The following is a 23,049-nucleotide window of genomic DNA, read 5'->3' as shown; positions in this document are numbered from 1 at the left end:
GTTCGAGAATGGGGGAGCCTTGGCTGAGAGATAGGAAGTTTGGAGTCCTGGCTGGGAACTGGAGAATGGTGGATTCTTAGCTGAGAGTTAGGCAGCATTGGAATCCTGACTGAAGTCGTCACGTTATTAGTGAGATGAAGTGAACCTTGTGAACAGTATCCAGTTCCTGCTGCCTATTAGCACAAGGGTTTTGGGCACTCACTGTGATGGAGTTGCGAGCAATAGTTTTTAATCACCATTAATTTTAAAGGTCCCTGCTTAATTTCCCTTTGATTTTGAATAATTAGTGTATCATTTACTCAGATCAAATCATTGTGTCTGACAGTTTGAGAACCATTGGTTCAAATTATTATATATCCAGCACAAACAAAGCAGCACTGTGATGTACACATTAACCTGCTGTGGTCTCATTTGATATAAATGAAGGTTCTTTTATAAAATAAAAAGTGAGATCTGGAATTTTATTTTTCTGTCTCAGCTTTTCTTTCATGCTGTTAAAGATGAGGGATGTCACAGCAACCCAACTCTTCACTCACCTGATGAAGGGGCAGTGCTTCGAAAGCTCGCGCTACCAAATAAACCTGTTGGACTTTAACCTGGTGTTGTGAGACTTCTTACTGTGCCCACCCCCAGTCCAATGCCAGCATCTCCACATCATGGCTAAAAAACACTTTGTAATTTGGAAGTTAGCACCAAGGGTTCCTCTGCAGCTGCAGCCCAACACTAGCCCAAAGCAGAGTGACATTTCTTTTACAAGGAAAAAAAACCCTCCCCAGCACCATGGTGACACTTTTATTTCGCACACCAGCCGGCCTCACAGCTTCTCTGGTCGAGGTTGCCAGTACGGTGCTAATTAGTGCAGAATAAATGGCTAGTTTTGGAATGTGGGCTTGCGCTCACTGGGATCCTGACTGCGAATGCCAAACGCATTACACGTAGGGCCTGATAACCAACCAGCCTGGCTCATTCCAACAGATGCTGAAATTGACCCAAAAAAAGGGATTTAATTTAAACCATCAATCATAAAACAGCAATTTCTGCTCCCTTCCGAAGTAAGTCAGCAGAATGGGTCGGCAAACTCCTGGTGGCAGGAACAACATCAAACAATCCTCTAACGTACTAGGAGACTTGTTTGCTTCTGCCCAAACGGAAAGCTCCAGCCTCGGGCATACACTCAAGAAGCAAAGGAAGGTAATTTGGATGTTTTAATCACCCCTGCTGTGTCCTCTTGCGCACACTGCTGAATAGTCACTGAAAGAGTATCTTTAGCGCTGATGAGTGAACATGATCCTTGATGAATATCATTACCAGCTGTCAGAGAGGGGACGAGGAAAGATGTAAAATTAATGAAAAAGTAAAAGGTTGGCCATGTTGGTACTAAGTCCCTCCTGCGCTCGGATTCAACGTGAAATAAATTCCATGCCAGCTTTCACACAAACTTAATATCTCACTCTACAGCTGAAAACTGAAGTGAGTGGGCTTTCATGGATCAAGTGATGCTCTAATCTCTCCACGTGTGACAAGCAGATTTTGACAGATTTCCCCAGCCATTGTCTCGCACAAGTCTTCACAAATTTCTCTGAGGTGCACACGTATCTCCAGATTCCTGCTGCCAAAAGGGGAACTCAAATATTCATCTTCCCAGCACAGTGCTAATGAGTTTACATGATAGATACTGGTAGATTGTGCAGTTAAACAGGGCCCCTGAGGTTGAACAGTGAGCTGCATATGGCTTAAGGGCTGTACATTGTTTACAACTGCAAGTGAGCAGCTAATCAGTCTATTGAAAGGATCTTTAAAAATTTAGTTCGCATTATCATTGATTTTTTTTTTTCTCTTGCAGATGGGCTTGTTGGCTTACAGTTCACTGAAGGATGACAAACACATGGCAGCCCGATGGAGCTTATCCTGGGCATTCCGGCTTGATTGGCAGGAGAAGGCAGTCACATTATTGCAAATACCTGTTTGTTGTAAAAATCCAGTTCTTTCCTGCAGCCATGTTAAGGAGAGTCCCAGAAAAAAACCTGAGATAATGGCAAAGAGAAAATCGATTGGGGAAATAGGCCCATGATGAGCAATGTAGGTAAGTGTGCAGTTAAGAATGTAAGAATACAAATTGCAGGTATACACGATAACAGCATCACCTATTCAAGGGATATTTGGGATGGACAATACATTGCCAAAACATCCATACCACATGAATTAATTTTTAGGGAGCCATGAATTTGTACAGCTTAGTCAAAGTTTAAAGTTTTTAAAGTTTATTTATTAGTGCCACAAGTAGCCTTACATTAACACTGCAACGAAGTGAAAATTCCTTAGTCGCCACACTCCGGCGCCTGTTCGGGTACACTGAGGGAGAATTCAGCATGGCCAATGCACCTAACCAGCATGTCTTTTAGACTGCGGGAGGAAACCGGAGCACCCGGAGGAAACCCACACAGACATGCGAAGAATGTGCAGACTCCGCACAGATAGTGACCCAAGCCGGGAATTGAACCCGGGTCCTTGGCGCTGTGAGGCAGCAGTGCTAACCACTGTGCCACGGATGCCGCATCAGACATGAAGAGAGAAATCATTGGCACACTGAAAGCTCAAACACAGTGTCAGATGGTTGGAGTCAAGCAAACAGACTCCAGGGTTATACCGCTTGAGCTGTTTTGTATAAGATTAGAGGCACTGCAATACATGGCCGTGATTGGGATCTCTTCAGTAATACTGTGGCTGGAATTCTCCACGGTGGGGCCAGTGAGATTTGAAATCTCCATTCACATCAGTGGGACTAGTAGGCACGAAAGGCTGGAAAATTCTGGCCAATGTATTATTTTGTCCTCACTTCAAGAAAAACAGAAAAGTTGCAGCGAAATGCTCTCAAGGTGATTCCTAGTGTAAGTGATTTGAGCTACGGAGAGAGAGCCCTTGCACCTTGGAGAGAATCCCAGCAGGGTGATTGGCTTCCAGTGGCAGATGTCCAATGGCAAAGTACATTAAGCATGGTAAAGATGTGCTGATTAAGAAAAAGACTGACTCTTGCGAACACGTGGGGTTGTGGTCGGATGGGTTGTGGTAGGAGGGGTTGCTGCAGGTTAGGACTTTTACGAATACCTTATCAGAAAATCTTTTCATGTTGAGGTGGGACATGTTAGAATGTAACCAGTGACAACTTTGTATTGGATATAATGTGACAAATGGGGAGAAGATGTAAGGGTCAGCTGACCCAGTAAACCTTGGAACCAATTAGAGTGATGTCATAATCAGCGGATTCACTATAATTAAGGAATTATGTAGCATTGTGGGTAGCTTGGAGTGGCCCAGGGCGAGACTCCAAGTTTGGAGTAAATGATGTTTCTTTATTAAACCCTTTCTTTGGTTTATAAGTTGGAAGAAGTTTTGTTGTATTTTCATTAGCTGCATTTTGAAGAGTTCATCTTGAAGAAACAGGACGTAGGGCTGGATTCTCTGACCTCGCTCGTGGCTGGGATTCTCCCATCCCATTGCAGTGAACAGAAATTTGGCTGAACGCCAAATTCCCCATCCTCGCAAGCAGTGGCGGCGGGGCAGGAGTGGCTGGAGAATTTCGGCCATAATCCAGTAATAACTTAAGTAGTAAAATACTGAGAATGCTGGAATCCCAAACAAAAACAGAAAATACTGGGAAAACTCTGCAAGTTTGACAGCATCTATAGGGAGAGAAGACAGAGTTAGCGTTTCAAGTCCATTTGACTCTTCATCAGAACTAAAAGGGAGGAAAATTGTTGGATATTATACTGTAGCTGGGAGAGATTGCAGCAAAGATGTCGCAAACTTAAGAACAAGAGACAGATGGCCCAGTGTAACATGAAAACATATAAGATAGGAGCAGGAAGAGGCCATTTGGCCCTTCGAGCCTGTTCCGCCGCCATTCATCACGATCATGGCTGATCGCCCAACTCAATAGCCTCATCCTGCTTTCTCCCTGCTTTGATCCCATTCACCCAAAATGCTATATCTAGCCGCCTCTTGAATACATTCAATGTATTCCCCAGTGTAGGAGGGGAAGAGAGGATTTTTGCTTGAAGAAAAAAATGGATGGCATGGTGGCACAGTGGTTAGCATTGCTGTCTCATAGTGCCAGGGACCTGGGTTCGAATCCCAGTTTGGGTACTGTCTGTGCGGGGTCTGTACAGTCTCCCCATGTCTGTGTGGGTTTCCTTTGGGTGCTCCAGTTTCCTCACACAGTACAAAAGACGTGCTGGTTACATGCATTGGCCATGCTAAATTCTCCCTCAGTGTACCCGAACAGGCACCAGAATGTGGTGACTCGGGGATTTTCACAGCAACTTCATTGCAGTGTTAATGTAAGCTTACTTATGACACTAATAAATAAACTTAAAACTTCAAAAAAATGTATGGGATATAAAATAAATAGAAAGAGGCTAAGATGGAGGAGAAAGGTCACAGATTAAATATGTTAAACTCAATGTTGAGTCTTGAGGGCTGTAACATGCCTTATTGGAAGATGAGATGCGGCTCCTCCAGCTTCCGTTGGGCTTCACTGGAGCATTGCAGCAGGCCAAGGATAGACATGTGAGTACGAGAGCAAGGTGCTGAGTTAATACCGATTAATACTTCTCTGGCCCATGTCAATACTGATGAACCACCTTCCATAATGCAATGATTTCACCGACATGTCATGAAATTTCCGCAGATGATTTGGTACACAAAGCCAAAATCAACTGTCAACAGATACACTGTCAACTGTCAAGCTCCAGCTGAGGGGAATTCCAAAATAGATTTCAGGCTGAGATAAAGGCACATGTGGATGAAATTTAAAAAAAGAAGTCACTCAGCCACAAAGAAATCAGCTGCAGTTGATAAAATCATGTTCTAGGAAGACAAGGTCTGTATGTTGAACAATAAGGAATGTATACAGAGATGGTCAGAGCAAACTGATAGCATGCTAAGCCATGGGAGGAGAATCAATGTTTCAGGATGGACTCCTTTAAAAGGATAAAATAAAATCAAAATACCGCAGCTGCTGGAAATCGGAAATAAAAACAGAAAATGATGGAAGAACCCAGCAGGTCTGGCAGCATCTGTGGAGAGAACAAGAGAGTTAGCGTATCGAATCCGATCTGACTCTTTTCCTGAACTTTTGGAACAGTTCCGAAGAAGTCACGTTGGGATTCGAAACATTGGCTGGGATTTTCCGGTCTCGCCGTGGTGGATGCAGCGTGCCAGCCAGAAGTCCGCTGACTTCAGCGGCACTGGTAAATCCCACCAGTAGGTGGGACCAGAAGTTCCTGCCATTTAATTCGTTTCTCTGCCCACAGGCGCTGCCAGACCTGCTGAGTTTTCCAGCACTTTCTGTTTTTATTGGTTCATCTGGAGTATTTGACATGAGTAAATTCTGAGATGCTGGATAGATCAACTCCAGACAATGAGGTGGGGGCGGGGAGAGGGGTACGAAAATGTAGAAAAAAAGCTTTGCCAGCTTGATAGTAACCAGGATTAAACAAGCAGCTGGAACAAATAGAAAATTCGTCTTTTAAATGTGCAGATGGGTGAAGAAATTCAGCTCATTGCGTTCTGTTCTGCCAATGTACCTGTGGCAGATGGTTTGAGCTGACTTCTGTGAATTGAAACTGTCGCATATAAATTGACTCATGGAGGATGTCTCACATTGTATAGGAGTCACATGCTTAGCTGAAGCATTCACTCTTGGGTTATGGATGTCGCTAGCAAGGCCAGCACTTAGTGCATCCTCTAGTTTCCTGTGAAAAGGTGTCGGTGGGCCTTCTTTTTTACGATAGTCCATGTGGTGAAGGCATGCCAACAACTTATGTGTGCTTGTGTGAATATGACTTTCCTACCAGATTATATCTTGACTGGCTCATTTTCAAAGTGGACAATAGAATATAGTGCAGCAAGAGAAAGAAGATAAAGGGTGGAATTTTCCGGCCGCGCTTGCCCCAAGACCGGAAAATCCTGCCCGAGGTCAACAGACCTTTACATGGTCCTGTTCTGCCCTCTACAATTCCCAAGGCAGGCGGGATGGGAAAATTCTGCCCAAAGGCTTTTAATATCAGGATTCATGCTTTTAAAAATGGCAGTGAGAAGTCAAGGGGGATCAAGATGGTGTGATTATAGGGATAGCGCCTGGGTGGGATTGTTATCGGTGCAGGCTCGATGGGCTGAATGGCCTCCACCTGCAATGCAGGGATTCTATGATTCTATGAAGTTTTGAGGGCAAGTCATTAAACCAAGGTAAAGCAGTTTCTTAAAACCTGCAAATGCAGGGAACAATGCAACAATTGCAAGATATTTTCAGGGTTCCTTTGGAATATCCAAACTCCCAAGTTGGAATCATAAATGTGAGGTGATTCATTTTGGTAGGACTAATTTAAATGTGGATTACAGGGTCAAATGTAGGGTTCTGAAGACTGTGGAGGAACAGAGAGATCTTGGGGTCCATATTCACAGATCTCTAAAGGTTGCCACTCAAGTGGATAGAGCTGTGAAGAAGGCCTATAGTGTGTTAGCTTTTATTAACAGGGGGTTGGAGTTTAAGAGCCGTGGGGTTATGCTGCAACTGTACAGGACCTTGGTGAGACCACATCTGGAATATTATGTGCAGTTCTGGTCACCTCACTATAAGAAGGATGTGGAAGCGCTGGAAAGAGTGCAGAGGAGATTTACCAGGATGCTGCCTGGTTTGGAGGGTAGGTCTTATGAGGAAAGGTTGAGGGAGCTAGGGCTGTTCTCTCTGGAGCGGAGAAGGCTGAGGGGAGACTTAATAGAGGTTTATAAAATGATGAAGGGGATAGATAGAGTGAACGTTCAAAGACTATTTCCTCGGGTGGATGGAGCTATTACAAGGGGGCATAACTATAGGGTTCATGGTGGGAGATATAGGAAGGATATCAGAGGTAGGTTCTTTACGCAGAGAGTCGTTGGGGTGTGGAATGGACTGCCTGCAGTGATAGTGGAGTCAGACACTTTAGGAACATTTAAGCAGTTATTGGATAGGCACATGGAGCACACCAGGATGATAGGGAGTGGGATAGCTTGATCTTGGTTTCAGATAAAGCTCGGCACAACATCGTGGGCCGAAGGGCCTGTTCTGTGCTGTACTGTTCTATGTTCTATGTTCTGTCCCTGTGTTTCCACCTGATCCGATGTGAAACAGAAGCAGAGGCTGCAGAGAATTCGACCAAACAAAGAGATGTGTCCGGTCTGCCAATGCAACCAAGCATGTGTTGCATATACAGTCAGCTGTTGATGCCAACACTGGCAATGAGGCTGACAGGCCACCAAGTGAGACCCTGAGGAACATGAACAGCAGACTTTCTGAGCACCAGAAGTCAAGTGAAACGAGCTGCAAACGCCTCCAACCCCAACACCACTTGGAATGTCCAATAACCATGTTGGACACAAAAGCAAATGGAGACGTTCCCAGTTTCTCAGCACCAATATTCCTCATGTCACTGCTTATAAATCAGAAATGAAATACCTTCTCTTGTATGTGACTCTGATAACTTGTGCAAATCCCAAGCAGATAACTTAAAACAATTTAGATCAAGTCTGCAAGGCACATAGTCATGAGTAAGAATAGCTGTTTCTGCCCAAAACCTCCCCCTATTCATGTATTCGTTAGGGGGCAACTAGACGAATACATGAATAGGATGGGAATGGAAGGATATGGACTCCGTAAGTGCATGCGGCTTTAGCTTAGGCAGGCATCATGATCGACACAGTCTTGGGGGGCCGAAGGACCTGTTCCTGTGCTGTACTTTTCTTTGTTAATTTGTATAAATAGAACACTAGAGAACACCATCACCAGCGGCTCTGGCTCATTGACATGAGTGCAAATGGCCAATGGTTGTCACGTTTCGGCTAATATAAGTGACTCAAACTTCAAAGTAGTGAGAGCTCTACCCCCACAATGCCGTCAGGTGGGGAATTCCGGGATTTTGACCGTGCAGTGATAAAAAAACGGTGATGCATTTTCCAAGTCAGGATGGTGTGCGACGAAGTAGAACTTGGGAGTTTGCAAACTCTTGTCCTTGTCCTTCCAGGTGAAGGATCATGGGTTTGGGAGATGCTGTCTGTTCACAAATGTCAACATAATTAATTTATTGACTCCACTTAAGCAATACTAAACTGTGTACTGAGCGTCTTCAAGACAGAAATTGATAAATTCTTGATTTCTCGAGGAATTAAGGGCTATGGGGAGAGAGCGGGTAAATGGAGTTGAAATCAACCATGATTGAATGGTGGAGTGGACTCGATGGGCCGAATGGCCTTACTTCCGCTCCTATGTCTTATGGTCTTATTAATTGATTACCTTACTAAAGGCACTTAATTAAATTACCCACTTTTAAAAAATCCATATAGTTAATGAATTTTATCGCAGGTCCTTTATTACAGTTGGTAATGAAACTGGTATGCATTCATAAGCTCAGTTTGATGATAAGCTTGAATCTTATTTATCCATAAGTAGTGACATAAAACATAGAACAGTTTATGAGTGGATTTTTAATTCCTCAGTTCAGCAACATTTGAATGATAGATGAACATGCAATAAATAATTGAATGGTTTCAAGATGATTGCTAGGTTCAGCAGCAGGTAGAGTAATTAAACTTACACACTGTTTCTGCAACAATATCACATTTCAACTAATGTTGGCCTCTCACAGTGTGGTTGTAACACAGGGTGCCACATTATGGGCAATTTTGTGCTGAAGACTCATGGAACTCAGTTTGAAACTGAGGATTAGTGCTGCCATAATGGGGAACCCCATTAATTGGCATGGGATTCAACCTGGATCACAGAGTTGAAAAGACTGCTGTTACTATTCTTTATCAATAAAAATAATAATTGCTGGAAATATGCAGCAGGTTAGACACGATCTGTGTAGAAAGAAATGGGTCAAATTTTCTCGGTCCTGTGGAGAAATGGATTCAGAGATTGGACCAAGAGCAAAATGAGAGAATCTCAGATTGGGGTGGTTTTCCCAATGAGAAGCTGGCTCCGAGCGATATTGCCGGAGACCGGGTCAGACTGGCACTGGTCACCCATCCAGAGTGGCTGCAACAAATCAGACTCAATTTAGTGCCCACGTAGGAGGCCAATTAGTCATGCCACCAGAATCTTCCCCATTGGTGAACAAGTCCCACCCACTGAGGTCAAAGCCCAGGCGTTTCCCAGAGACAGATTCCAGATGGCAGACCTGGGATCAATAATGTCTCCTATAAATTCCCTGCCTCAGATGCAAGGTGATCAGAGTGCCACAGGCACGTCCTTATTTGGTCACCTCCCAGAAGGTCATCTTGTGAAGAGGTTTTTCTTCCACTCTGATGGCCTGGCAGCTGAGGCTACGCTTATTTTTAAGAATCCTTTAACGTTGAAGAATCTTATAACTTTTAAGTATCATCATTCTTCAGACGGCTCCTCATTCTGGAGGGACTCTCGTGTTCTCCTATCTACATCTACATGTCCATTTGCCCCAATGGAGCCACCTGACAAAAGTCGGTGTGGGCTCTTCAATTGTGTCTCCCTGTTCCCTGGTCCACCCACCTCTTCAATTGCATGGGAGGTCCTGAAGGCAACTCCTTATTTGGTCACCTCCCAGAAGGTCATCAGCAATGTTCTGCCATGGCCATTTCTGGGACCAACTGTTCTCAACCATTGCTTCAGTTTGATTACCTTTTTCAGAATTTGAGAAGGTTACAGAGCAAGTCTGCAGACGGGGAAAGGGGGAGAGGAGTTGGGCAGGAGAAATTAACTGACCAAAGGGGTGACGGTGCAAGACAAAAACAGATGACACGGCGACAAGTAAAGACATGAGAAGAAAAACAAAGATCAATGAAGGTGAGAAAGGTACAAAAGACACATAGAACTTCCTGGAAATAAGAACAGAACTTCTTCAAGGTGGGCATTCATGGAAGAGAAGTAGCCTGACCTACAGAAATTTCTAGAATTTTCTACTTTTATGATATACATTAATTATAAATATAGATTTATTCTATAGATCTTGGTATGTAGGGGACAATTTCAAAGTTTGCGGATTACACAAAACCTGGAAGTATTGTAAACTGTGAAGAGGACAGTGCAGAACTTCAGGAAGACATAGGCAAGTTGGTGGAGTGGGTAGATAGGGGCAGATGAAGTTCAATGTGGAGAAGTGAGAGGTGATGCAGTGTGGTAGGAAAAACATGAAAGAGCATTTAGTAGGAAGAATGTAAAATAAAGGATAAAATTCTTAAAGGGGCACAAGAGCATTGGGACCTGGGTGTATATGTGCATGGGTTTTAAGGGTGGCAGGACAGGTGGAGAGAGCAGTTAATAAAGCATATAGCTTTCTGGGTTTTATTAATAGGAACAGAGAACACAAGAGCAAGGAGGTTATGCTGAACTTATACAAGATGCTAATTAGACCTCTGTTGAAATATTGTGTACAGTTCCAGGCACCACACTATGGGGAGAATGTGAACACATTGGAGAGTGTGCAGAAGATGTTTCCAAGAAGAGCACCAGGGATGGAAATTTGCACTGAAAATGGAAATTTTTAGTTATGAGGATGGATTGGAAAGGCTGGGACTGTTCTGCTTGGAAAGAAGAAGGGTAAGAGGAGATCTGATAGAGATGTTCAAAATCATGTGGGGGCTGGATAGATAGGGATAAACTGTTCTGGCTCACACAAGGATCAAGGACAAGAGGGCACAGATTTGAAGTGATTTGCAAAAGAAGCAAATGTAATGTGAGAAAAAATCTTTTCACACAATGAGTGGTTTGGACCTGAAATGTGCTGCCTGGAAGTGTGGTGGAGGCTGTGTGCACTTTCCATGTTCTCTCCATGTCTGTGTGAGTGTCTCCCACAGTCCAAAGATATACAGATTAGGTGAATTGGCGATGGTAAATGCGTGGGGTTACAGAGATAGGGTGGGAGTGTGGACCTAGTTAGAGTGCTCTTTAGGAGGGTTGGTGCAGACTTGGTGGGCCAAATTGCCTCCTTCTGTGCTGCAGGGATCTTATGGTTCTATTCTATGGTTCCATAACATTGTTCTTGACCATATTTCTTAATTCCACTGAAATATAGCCATTTCAACCTTAACAATGCGAAGTATAAGTCTTTTCCTTCATTGCTTTCACCACTCACTTTGCTTTGTCATTATTTTGTTGGTACTCAACACCAGTAGTACAGTGATTAAATCCATTTTAGAAACATAGAAACATAGGAAAACTACAGCACAAAACAGGCCCTTCGGCCCCACAAGTTGTGCCGAACATATCCTACCTTTTAGGCCGACCGATAACCCTCCATCCTATTAAATCCCATGTACTCATCCAGGACTCTCTTAAAAGACCCTATTGAGTTTGCCTCCACCACCACTGACGGCAGCCGATTCCACTCGCCCACCACACTCTGTGTGAAAAACTTCCCCCTAACATTTCCCCTGTACCTACCCCCCAGCACCTTAAACCTGTGTCCTCTCGTAGCAGCCATTTCCACCCTGGGAAAAAGCCTCTGTGAGTCCACCCAATCTATGCCTCTCAACATCTTATATACCTCTATTAGGTCCCCTCTCATCCGACGTCTCTCCAAGGAGAAAAGAACGAGCTCCCTCAGCCTATCCTCATAAGGCATGCCACTCAATCCAGGCAACATCCTTGTAAATCTCCTCTGCACCCTTTCAATCTTTTCCACATCCTTCCTGTAATGAGGCAACCAGAACTGAGCACAGTACTCCAAGTGGGGTCTGACGAGGGTCTTATATAGCTGCATCATTATCCCCGGACTCCTAAACTCAATCCCTCGATTGATAAAGGCCAGCACACCATACGCCTTCTTAACCATCTCCTCCACCTGCGGGGCCGATTTTAGAGTCCTATGGACCCGGACCACAAGGTCCTTCATATCCTCCACAGTACTAAGTACTAAGTACTACAGTACCGGGCGGCACGGTAGCACAGTGGTTAGCACTGCTGCTTCACAGCTCCAGGGACCTGGGTTCGATTCCCGGCTTGGGTGTGGTTTGCACATTTTCCTTGTGTCTGCGTAAGTTTTCTCCGGGTGCTCCGGTTTCCTCCCACAGTCCAAAGATGTGCGGGTTAGGTTGATTGGCTGTGCTAAAATTGCCCCTTAGTGTCCTGAGATGTGTAGGTTAGAGGGATTAGCAGGTAAAAATGTAGGGATATTGGGGTAGGGCCTGGGTGGGATTGTGGTCGGTGCAGACTCGATGGGCCGAATGGCCTCTTTCTGCACTGTAGGGTTTCTAAAAAAAAGAGTCTCTCCCTTTATATTGTACTCCTTCATCCAATTTGACCTGCCAAAATGGACCACTACGCATTTATCTGGGTTGAAGTCCATCTGCCACTTCTCCGCCCAGTCTTGCATCCTATCTATGTCCCTCTGTAACTTCTGACATCCCTCCAGACTATCCACAACCTCACCAACCTTTGTGTTGTTGGCAAACTTACCAACCCATCCCTCCACTTCCTCATCCAGGTCATTTATGAAAATGACAAACAGCAAGGGTCCCAGAACAGATCCCTGGGGCACACCACTGGTGACCGACCTCCATTTAGAAAAAGTCCCATCTATACCCACTCTCTGCCTCCTTTGGGCAAGCCAGTTCTGGATCCACAGGGCAGCAGCCCCTTGGATCTCATGCCCTGTCACTTTTTCTAGAAGCCTTGCATGGGGGACCTTATCGAATGCCTTGCTAAAATCCATATAAACCACATCTACCGCTTTCCCTTCGTCAATGTGTTTAGTCACATTTTCAAAGAACTCCACCAGGCTCGTAAGGCACGATCTGCCTTTGACAAAGCCATGCTGAGTATTCTTGAGCATACTAAACCTCTCTAAATGCTCATAAATCCTGTCCCTCAGGATCTTCTCCATCAGCTTACCAACCACTGAGGTTAGACTCACTGGTCGGTAATTTCCTGGGCTATCCCTATTCCCCTTCTTGAAAATAGGAACCACATCCACAATCCTCCAATCCTCCGGCACCTCTCCCGTCTCCATCGACGACGCAAAGATCATCGCCAGAGGCTCTGCAATCTCTTCCCTCGCCTCCCACAGTAACCTGGGGTACATCCCATCCCGACCCGGCGACTTATCTATCTTGATGCCATTCAAAGATTCCAGCACAACCTCTTTGTTAAAGTCCACATACTCAGTCTTTTCAGTCCACCGCAAGCCCACAGTACATCCACCCAGGTCCTTCTCCTCTGTGAAAACCAAGGCAAAATACTCATTAAGCACCTCTGCCATTTCTACTGGTTCCGTACTGATTTTCCCGCCTTCATCTTTTATAGGCCCTATTCTTTCACGTCTCATCCTTTTACTCTTCACATATTTATAGAACGCCTTAGGGTTTTCCTTAATCCTATCTGCCAAGACCTTCTCGTGACCCCTTCTGGCTCTCCTAATTTCCTTCTTTAGTCCCTTCCTACAAGCCGTATACTCATTTAGATCCCTATCTTCGCCAAGCTCTCTGAACCTTTTGTACGCTTTCCTTTTCTTCTCGACTAGGTCCCGCACAGCTTTCGTGCACCACGGTTCCTTTAACCTACCAACTCCTCCCTGTCTGCTCGGAACGTTGTCCTGTAGAACTCTAGACAGACATTCCTTGAAAAACTGCCACCTCTCTTCAGTACATTTCCCCGAGAATACCTCCTTCCAATTTACTCCTCTAATTTGCTGCCTTATGTCTTCATATTTCCCCTTACTCCATATAAACGCTTTCCTAGCTTGCCTGATCCTCTCTTTTTCCAATACAAGCATAAAGGAGATAGAGCTATGATCGCTATCCCCAAGATGCTCTCCCACTGAGAGATCTGACACCTGTCCAGGTTCATTGGTCAGTATCAGATCAAGTACAGCCTCTCCTCTTGTAGGCTTGTCCACATGCTGAGTCAGGAAACCCTTCTGAACACACCTAACGAACTCCTCCCCATCCAATCCCCTTACCCTGGGGATATTCCAATCTATGTTTGGGAAATTAAAGTCTCCCATCACAACAACTCTGCTATTATTGCAACTCTCCAAGATCCGTTTCCCTATCTGCTCCTCCACCTCCCTGTTACTATTGGGCAGCCTATAGAAAACTCCCAGCAAAGTGATCAACCCCTTCCCACTCCGAACTTCCACCCACAGAGACTCTGTAGACAATCCCTCCACAGCATACACCTTCTCTACAGCTGTGACACTATCCCTGATCAGCAGTGCCACTCCACCCCCTCTCTTGCCTCCCTCCCTGTCCTTCCTGAAACATCTGAATCCCGGCACCTGGAGTATCCAGTCCTGTCCCTGAGACATCCAAGTCTCCGTAATGGCCACCACATCACACTTCCAGGCATCGATCCACATTCTGAACTCATCCCCTTTATTCACTATACTCCTGGCATTAAAGTAAACACATCTCAATCCTTTGGTCTGAGCTCTCCCCTTCTCTATCCCCCGTCCATCCTCCCTCTTGCACTGTCTATAACCCTTCTCTGTTAGCGAGCTAACTTCCTCGCTCCCAGTCACCTCGTGTCGATCCCCTCCCCCCAACCTATCTAGTTTAAACTCTCCCCAGTAGTCTTAGCCAACCTTCCCGCCAGGATATTGGTCCCCCTGGGATTCAAGTGCCATTTTCCTTGAGGGACTTTACAATGTTCTCTGCCAACAATTGTGACCAATTAACTTTCTTCACTTCTTGTATTCCATGCCAACCAAAGATGGATTCCCATACGAGTTACCACTGTTTGTGATGTAGAAGCGATTAACATTAGCTGCTTCATCAATGACCTTCCCTGAACTGTAAGGGCAGAAGCGGAACTATTTGCTGATGATTGTACAGTGCTCAATTTTATTCATAATTCTTCACGTAATGCAGCACTCTGTACCCACATGCCGTAGGACCTGAAGAATATCCAGGCTTGGGTTGATAGGGTCAAGTGACATTCAAGCCTCACAAGTACTAAGCAAAGATTGTCTCTAAAAAGAGACAGCCTATCCATCTTCACCTGATATTCAATTCTATTATGATCGCCAAATCCCCTATCATGAACATTTACTGACCAGCAAATCGACTATTAATCCAGAAACTCAGATGATGTTCTGGGGACCCAGGTTCAAATCCTGCCTCTGCAGATGATGGAATTTGAGTTCAATAAAACAAAAAATCTGAATTACAAATCTACTGATGACCATGAAACCATTGTCGATTGTTGGAAAAACCCATCTGGTTCACTAATGTCCTGTTGGACTTTAACCTGGTGTTGTTAAAACTCTCACTTATGTCCTTCAGGGATGGAAACCTGCCGTCCCTACCTGGTCTGGCCTACGTGTGAGTCCAGAGCCACAGCAATGTGGTTGACTCTCAACTGCCCTCTGAACAAGGGCAACAAGGGATGGGCAGTAAATGCTGGCCAGCCAGTGACGCCCATGTCCCACCAATTAATTAAAAGAGCAGTTTAGAGGCTGAGGGTAGGGCCCCCCACTGTCATGGGGTCACTAGCCTGCACTGTGTGGGAAACGACTAATCATTGTGATCTTCCCCAGAGTAGCGAACTAATGAACGGGGAAGCTGGGGGCCAATCAGAAGCCTTTCAGCTTAAAAAGTGCAGCAGGCTACAATAGCAGATAGGGAAGAGAGAAGGAGACACCCTCTCTTTGACTTTTTAAAAGGTTACAATAAGAATTGGATGGTGCAGCCAGGTCACTACTGGGGGTTGGGGGCTTCTACAGAGCAACTTGCGGTTGCCTCAGTAGCCAAGAAGGCAGGCATCGAAGCAGTACCTGGCTACCTGTGGGAGCCTGGAGGCCAACTGGAAAACCATTACAAGATGCAATGCAGAATCACAGCAAGACTTATTTGGGAGCACCGACCAAACCTATGACCTTCACCACTGAAAACTATATTGGTGGCAGGTGCATGGGAACATTATTACCTCAGGGTTTCCCTCCAAGTTACCCACTCTACCTGAATTGATAGTATTCGTTATCCCTGTGGCTTTGTCAAAATTCTATCTAAACAGAAGCACTATCACTCATGAGATGCAGTGGTCCAAGAAGGCTACCAGCCACCATCTTCTCAGGGCAACTAGTGACAGACAATAATGTCTGGCATGACCAGATCTTTTTACCCACCATGCTATGAGAGTGAATAAGAAAAATGCTGTACTTGCATTTTGTTATATTTTTAATTACAAGCTTGATTTTTATGGAACCATCACGAGACACATCAATTTGAATCCTAATTATTCCCTCTGCAGATAATGAAATTGCCTCCTGTCAGCCAAAAATGAAGCTTATCCCTGGATGCTGTGAAGGTATTTACAATATAGAACCAGCCCCAATGATCCGTGCCAACGTTTATGTTCCACACGAGCCTCCTCCCATCTTTTTTCATCTCATCCCAACAACATACTCATTCTCCCTTGTATTTTATCCAGTGTTTCCTCAAATGTAACAATGCTATGATCGTCAATTGCTCCCTGTGGTAGTGCATTCCCAATATTTTATCTGCCTATCCGATAAGTTAAACCAACATCATTCCATACGTTACTCAGCATTTCTGACTCCACCTAAACAGTGCACCTCACTCTTAAACAAAGCAAATGTGCTCCCTTTCAATGTCGCTGCCTTTCACTGTACTGGTTCTTTTTCATTGGAGATCAATTTTGTTCACTGTTTTCCTATCTGTTCCCTCGAATTGGAGACGTGGGGCAGGATTTTCTGGCCTGTCCCGCCGAAGGTGACCCCACCCCCCCGCCTCATCCCCACACTGAGTTACCCCTGGAAGGGGACGGGCCAGCCACGCAAAACGTTGTAGACATTGGCAGGACCGGAAGATCGCACTGGTGGCCAAGGACATGCCGGGAGAGGGGTGGGCAATTCTGCCCCTTATGGGTAGGATTTTCCAGTCACATCCATGGCGGGACCGTTTGCCAGCAGGAACGGAAAGTTTGACACTCCAACCCAAACTCCACTCAATGTTAGTGGCACCAGAAAATCCCTGCCCTGAACGAGGATGGAAAATCCCACCCTATATCTTTCCCCCTCCTAACTAATCCAACTGCCGCATGCAATAAGAGTGATCTCCCAAATCTGTGAAACTCCACCTGCCATTCCAATACTTGGCTTGAATTCTGATGCAGATAGTGTTGTGGGAGTATCTTGCAAGTCATGTAGGCTATTTCGACAATATTACATACTGTGAAAGGGCAACTTCAGTGTCATTGTCTAATAGTCTTAAATAAACTACCTAAACCTATTGAAGACCAGTTTCAGAGGAACAGTATCAGTCTGTTGTAACAGCTAACAGATGGGTGACACAGTAGCATTTATACTTCCTACAACACATTTGCAGTGATGGTATACTTTTGATTAGATCAAAGAAGATGCTCAGTTCACCAATTAGTATATTAATATTGCATTACTGACAAGTCTTCAGGTGTTCCAGATAATTAGCTACAGAGGGTAGCTCAAACTAACTCAGAAAATTAAAAGCATTTTTCAATCTCACTAATGATATATTTATAATACCCAGAGTGAGAGTGAACAGAGACAATGGTCACCCTTTCTTTGCATTCAAAGAATAGTGATGAAAGAGATAGAATGAAGTGTGTACTCTAAAGCATTTATTCAACAACATAATCCCCACCAATTTTGAAGAGGTTCATTTGGGTTCAGGTAATTTTCACTGTCCATTATTCTTCATACTTGAGCTGAAATTAAATTTAGCATCAAATCTGCTGCAGGCTATCTTCCAATTTAACTCATCCATTGAGACCAGTAATGTGAAGAACAATTAATAACCAGATTACAGGGCCGGGATTCAGATTAATTCAATATATTTTGATCATCCTTTTAATCAGTAACTTTGTAACCATCCTTTTAATCAGCCACTCTTTGGTCATCAGCCCTCCTTAACCATGCTTTAATCAGTCCCGCTTAGCCATATCTTTAATCAACTCCTCTTTACAGGATTTGTTGAAGAGGGACTGATTAAAGATCTAATTAATCAACTCGTTGAACCAAATCATTAATTAATCCCTTTTAAACATCATCTTTGATCAAACTCTCTTTAACCATCCCTTTACGAAGCCCTCAATAATCATTGCGTCTCACCCATAAATGACACAAACATAGTTAAGTTAAAGTCATCATCGTTCCAGATGACCATAAGCTTCTCTCCCCTTTGAGCGGGGAGAACTGACTGGTGGCGATTTAACCCGAGGATCACCACACCTCAGGCAAGGTAAGAAGCCACTGACTTCATGAATAACCTCAGCTGGTACAGGAATTGAATCCGTGCTATTGGCATCACTCTGCATCACAAATCAGTTGTCCAGTCAACTGAGCGAAACACAAATAAAAGACATTTGATGGAAGCAAATCCCAGCTTGTGGAAGTAAGCATCTTGCTATTTCAATAATGGAGTACCTAAAAATACAGCCAAGCAGAACTCTGACGCAGATATAAGACAGTGTTGTGGGAGAATCGTCTTCGATATGTTGGTTATTTTGACAATATTATAAACTGTGAAAGGGAAACTTCAGTATGTTGCATTGCCACTGACCAACAGCCCTAAATAAACTACTTAAAGTAAGTGAACGTCAGTTTCGGAGGAACATCACATACACAATATCAGTCTGTTGTAACAAATGCACTGGTTTGTGTTAACTTTGTGACATTAAGAGGCTGTACTGCTAAAGTATTGAGTAGCTGAAAAGGCTTGAAAGACGATTTGCCAGATAACATTTCCCCCATTATAAAGCATGGAACTAACTTGAAAAATTTGGCTGATTATTAAATAGTTTTAAAAAAACATTTAGGTAATGCACCATTAGATCAAAAGTTGGGTGGAACTATTTGGTCTGAGTTACTGTTTAGGTTCCTCCGTTGTCCCAATCTAAAGCCCAGTGAATCATATACCTTGGCACTCTGGCTGGATGCCAGTCCAAGTTCCACCTGGCTGACAAACACGTTCTGAAGATCCTTTAAGGGCATAGCCAGCTTCACAGGTGAACCGAAGCAGACTCTTCACTCGGAAATCTTTGCCCAACCGAATGCCGTGCGCAGGCATTCCTGGATCACCGCACTGTCCAAGATTATCACCTGCAAATGCAAAGGAGTACAGAAACATTACAACTCTTGAAACATAAGATGATCGTATCACAATTGGATTGTCAATGGAAAACAATCAGCGGAATTATAGTTATGCACTGACGACAAGAGCTCCATTGAAGAAGTTAGAGAATAGACGAATTGAGTTTATGTATTTGTGTCACCTGGAGGTTTACATTAACACTGCAATGAAGTTACTGTGAAAATCCCATAGTTGCCACACTCCAACGCCTGTTCGGGTACACTGAGGGAGAATTTAGCCAATGCACTGAACCAGCACGTCTTTCAGACTGTGGGAGGAAACCAGAACATCTGGAGGAAACCCATGCAGACACAGGGAGAATGTACAGACTCTGCACAGACAGTGACCCAAGCCGGGGATTGAATCCGGGTCCCTGGTGCTGTGAGACAGCAGTGCTAACCCATTGTGCTGCCCTTGTCACCCAAACCATGAAATATGATCACATACTTGAAATCATTCCTAATATTTCTAACATATATTGATCGTCCCATCATGGTGCTATTTATTGGTGGTTGGAGACATAGCCCAGAGAGTGGACACGTTGGGTGGGAAATGTAATTTGGTCCAGAGACTACCTCGCTGGCGAGAATCTCGCTTCCAGATTCTCACGAGACTTTGCACCCATGTCTCCATTTGCGCCTTCGGCAGACGCGGGCACGAAATCCCAGCCAATTTTTTGAACTTTGTTTGCTTTATTGGAACAATGTTTAAGCCAATCCATTGCAGGCTTGGCATATATTCTTGGATTTGTGACAAGATGTTACACTTTTAAGTCTTACAGATATGTTAGAATTGAGTACTTTGAGTATTTGGGTGGTACTATTCATGTTGCTGAAGATGGGTAGCATGGGTGAGGAATATCTAACAGACTATTGGAGGTAGAGGCACAGGAAAATGGTCCCTACCACACCCACTCAACTATGTTCCCGTGGGGTAGTTTTCTTCAATGATCAATAACTAATAAGTGATGCCCCTTTTGCATCCTCTGGACCATATGCCACATTGTCAGCAAGTTCATAGCCGTGTTTTTAAGGATGCATATCCTATAATTAATAGTTAGAAAATCACAAGCTATGAGCATGCAATTTCCTAATGTGCACTTCCAGTATGTGCCAGGATTGCAAAAAGCAGACGATTTAATGTGCTATCAATGCTTGTTGACTCACATTCTTTACTTAAACAGAAAGATCCATGAACAAAACATTACTTCCAAAACACTGAAAAATTCATTGTTTGCACAGTTTCCCAGTAGTCTTTGGCAACAAAGACAGTTAAAAAAGGAAAGCAAAGAGATTGGTGCAATTCAACATGTACTGCATTTTGCAGGTGTTGTTTTCCATATCAGAAAAGGACAATTGTCAATACATTTCCATAAATTCATCATTTGCCTGAAGCAAAAACTTTGAAAGCACGATCTGCAGGGTTTTTTTGAAAAAAGCAAAGGAGATCTGAAATCCCCACAGGATTCAGCCTTCGACTCTTCCATGCCTCCTGACATACAAATTACACACTGGGAAATGCTACAAAGTGCATAGCATCAGAATACTCTGACTGGCATGAGGTAGCACATATCTAGTTGAACCCTTGGTGTTTAGAAGATGCCAAAGTCTTGAAGTAAAAACAGCATTGACGGTACTAAGTGACAATCCAAAGCATAAATTTAATCATGCTATTGTGGCTTGAAAATGAAAATCTATTTTATTTAAGCCTCAATTTTAGCATTAGAAATTTCAATTACTGAGGGGGATAAAAGTAGCAGTAGGTTTATTTTCCAGTGAGCACTGTTGGGGAAAGGTAACTCAGAATCACATACGGTTGTGACACATCAGTGCCATTATTTAATATTAGAATTGCTAATAGATGTCACCTAATGGGATATTTGCCTTTACTAGCCACGACATAGAATATAAGAGCAAGGAGGTTATAATGGGGCTTTTTAAATTGCTGGTTAGGTTACAGCTAGTACTGTGTGCAGGTCTGGTCGCCACATTATGGAATCATAGAATCCCTACAGTGCAGAAGGAGGCCATTTGGCCCATCAAGTCTGCACCAACCACAATCCCACCCAGGCCCTACTCCCGTAACCCCATGCATTTACCCGAGCTAGTCACCCTGACACTAAGAGGCAATTTAGCATGGCCAATCCACTGAACCTGTACATCTTTGGACTGTGGGAGGAAACCAGAGCACCTGGAGGAAACCCACTCAGACACAGGGAGAACGTGCAAACTCCACACAGACAGTGACCCAAGGCGGGAATCGAACCCGGGTCCCTGGCGCTGTGAGGCAGCAGTGCTAACCACTGTGCCACCGTGCTGCCCCTCGGAAGAATGTTATTGCACTAGAAAGGGGGCAGAGGAGATTCATCAAAATGTTGCTGGGCGAGAGTGTTTCAGCTATGAAAAGAGGCTGGTTAGGCTGGGGTTATTTTTCTCACAGAGAAGGTGGTTGAGTGGGGACCTGACCAAGGTATACAAAATTATGAGGGAACATAGATGGGGTAGAAAGGAACAAAATCTTTCCCCTTACTAGAGGGGTCAGTAACCAGGGGCATAGATTTAAGAATCATGGAATCCTAGAAACCCTACAGTGCAGAAAGAGGCCAGTCAACCCATCAAATCTGCACCAACTCTTGAAAAGAGCATCCTACCCAGGCCCTCCCCTCCGCCCTATCCTTGTAACCCCACGCATTTACCACAGCTAATCCACCTAACCTTGGACTGTGGGAGGAAATTGGAGCATCCGAAAGATACGGGATGAACGTGCAAACTCCACACACAGTCACCCAAAGCTGGTATCAAACCTGGGTCCCTGGCACTGTGAGACAGCCGTGCTGACCATTGTGCCATCATCCCATCCAAGGTAAGGGGCAGGAGATTTAGAGTGCATTTGCGCCCCCAATGCAATGTATTTTTCAATGACGGAGGTGGCCCATCATTGGCCGGTCTTCCAGTCCCACCGCAGTCAAAGCATTTTCCTGTTGTTCATGGTTTCCATAGGGAACGTCTTTGTCAGTGGGATAGGAAGATCCCGGCAAATGGAACGACGGGAAAATTTCAGCCTATGGGTTTATTAAGAAGGGAAATTGGGCAGGGTTTCAGCTTTGCGTCCATTCAGGAAAATGTTTGTGAAATAATGCTGGTTGGGTTAGGCCATGTCCATAGCAGCTTCAATATGGAATTCAGCAGAATTTGCAAAGATATATTGATGCTGTCCAAGGACATGAGGAAGAAATAATAGAAAGGTATGCTGATAGAGTGAAATGAAGTAGGATGGGAGGAGACTTGTGAAGACTCAGTATGGACTAATAGAGCTGATTGCTCGATTTTCTCTACTGTATATTCCACAGAATTCCAGGTAAAAGAGTACCTTCGCTAAAATGGAAAATACATTTTCTGTGCCAAGTTTTGTTTGTACCTACTGCACAAATATAGATAGAGGTCCAGTGACACAGTGGCTAGCATCCCTGCCACTGAACCAGAAGCTCCATATTCAAGTCCCAACCCGGAAATGTGATGGCCAAGGGAGGTGTGTTCACAGTGTGACCTACGGGATGAGTATCTACCTGCAAAATCCTTCCCACAGGTCAATGGTGGATAGTAAGAGCAGGAGAGATGCCTGGTCAGCTGTGCTTGATGCGGAGTGACACCCTTCAAGCTATTTGCCTCTGGCGACAGGCTAGTGGCCTGTTGCAGATAAAACTTTCTGTGGAAACAGATGAAACTCTGCCTTGTGCACCACTAGGTGCAGGAAGAGAAAAATACAAATGCAGCAATTTTAAACCCACAGTGAGACAGGCCGTGAAATCACATTTTTGCAAAGCATGAGATGATTATTTGAATGAAACATCTGCAGGGTTAGGGGGAACTGGCAGGAGAATGCCACACAAATGTTCATTTGGAGAGCTGGTGCAGA

General features: G+C 44.3%; 1 protein-coding gene across 1 annotated transcript in view; it reads right to left on the bottom strand.

The window, feature by feature from the left end:
* Positions 1-23,049, bottom strand: part of csmd2 (CUB and Sushi multiple domains 2) — a 1,866,499-nt gene that overhangs the window by 82,438 nt on the left and 1,761,012 nt on the right. Inside the window, exon 57 of the mRNA XM_078237109.1 lies at positions 18,921-19,103. Within this exon, the coding sequence (XP_078093235.1) occupies positions 18,921-19,103 (183 nt within the window). The remainder of the gene's footprint in view (positions 1-18,920; positions 19,104-23,049) is intronic.

Source organism: Mustelus asterias, chromosome 21, assembly GCF_964213995.1.
Source record: "Mustelus asterias chromosome 21, sMusAst1.hap1.1, whole genome shotgun sequence".
Taxonomy (NCBI): domain Eukaryota; kingdom Metazoa; phylum Chordata; class Chondrichthyes; order Carcharhiniformes; family Triakidae; genus Mustelus; species Mustelus asterias.
Note: the sequence above shows the minus strand (reverse complement) of the source record. Positions and strands in the feature narration are given on the sequence as shown.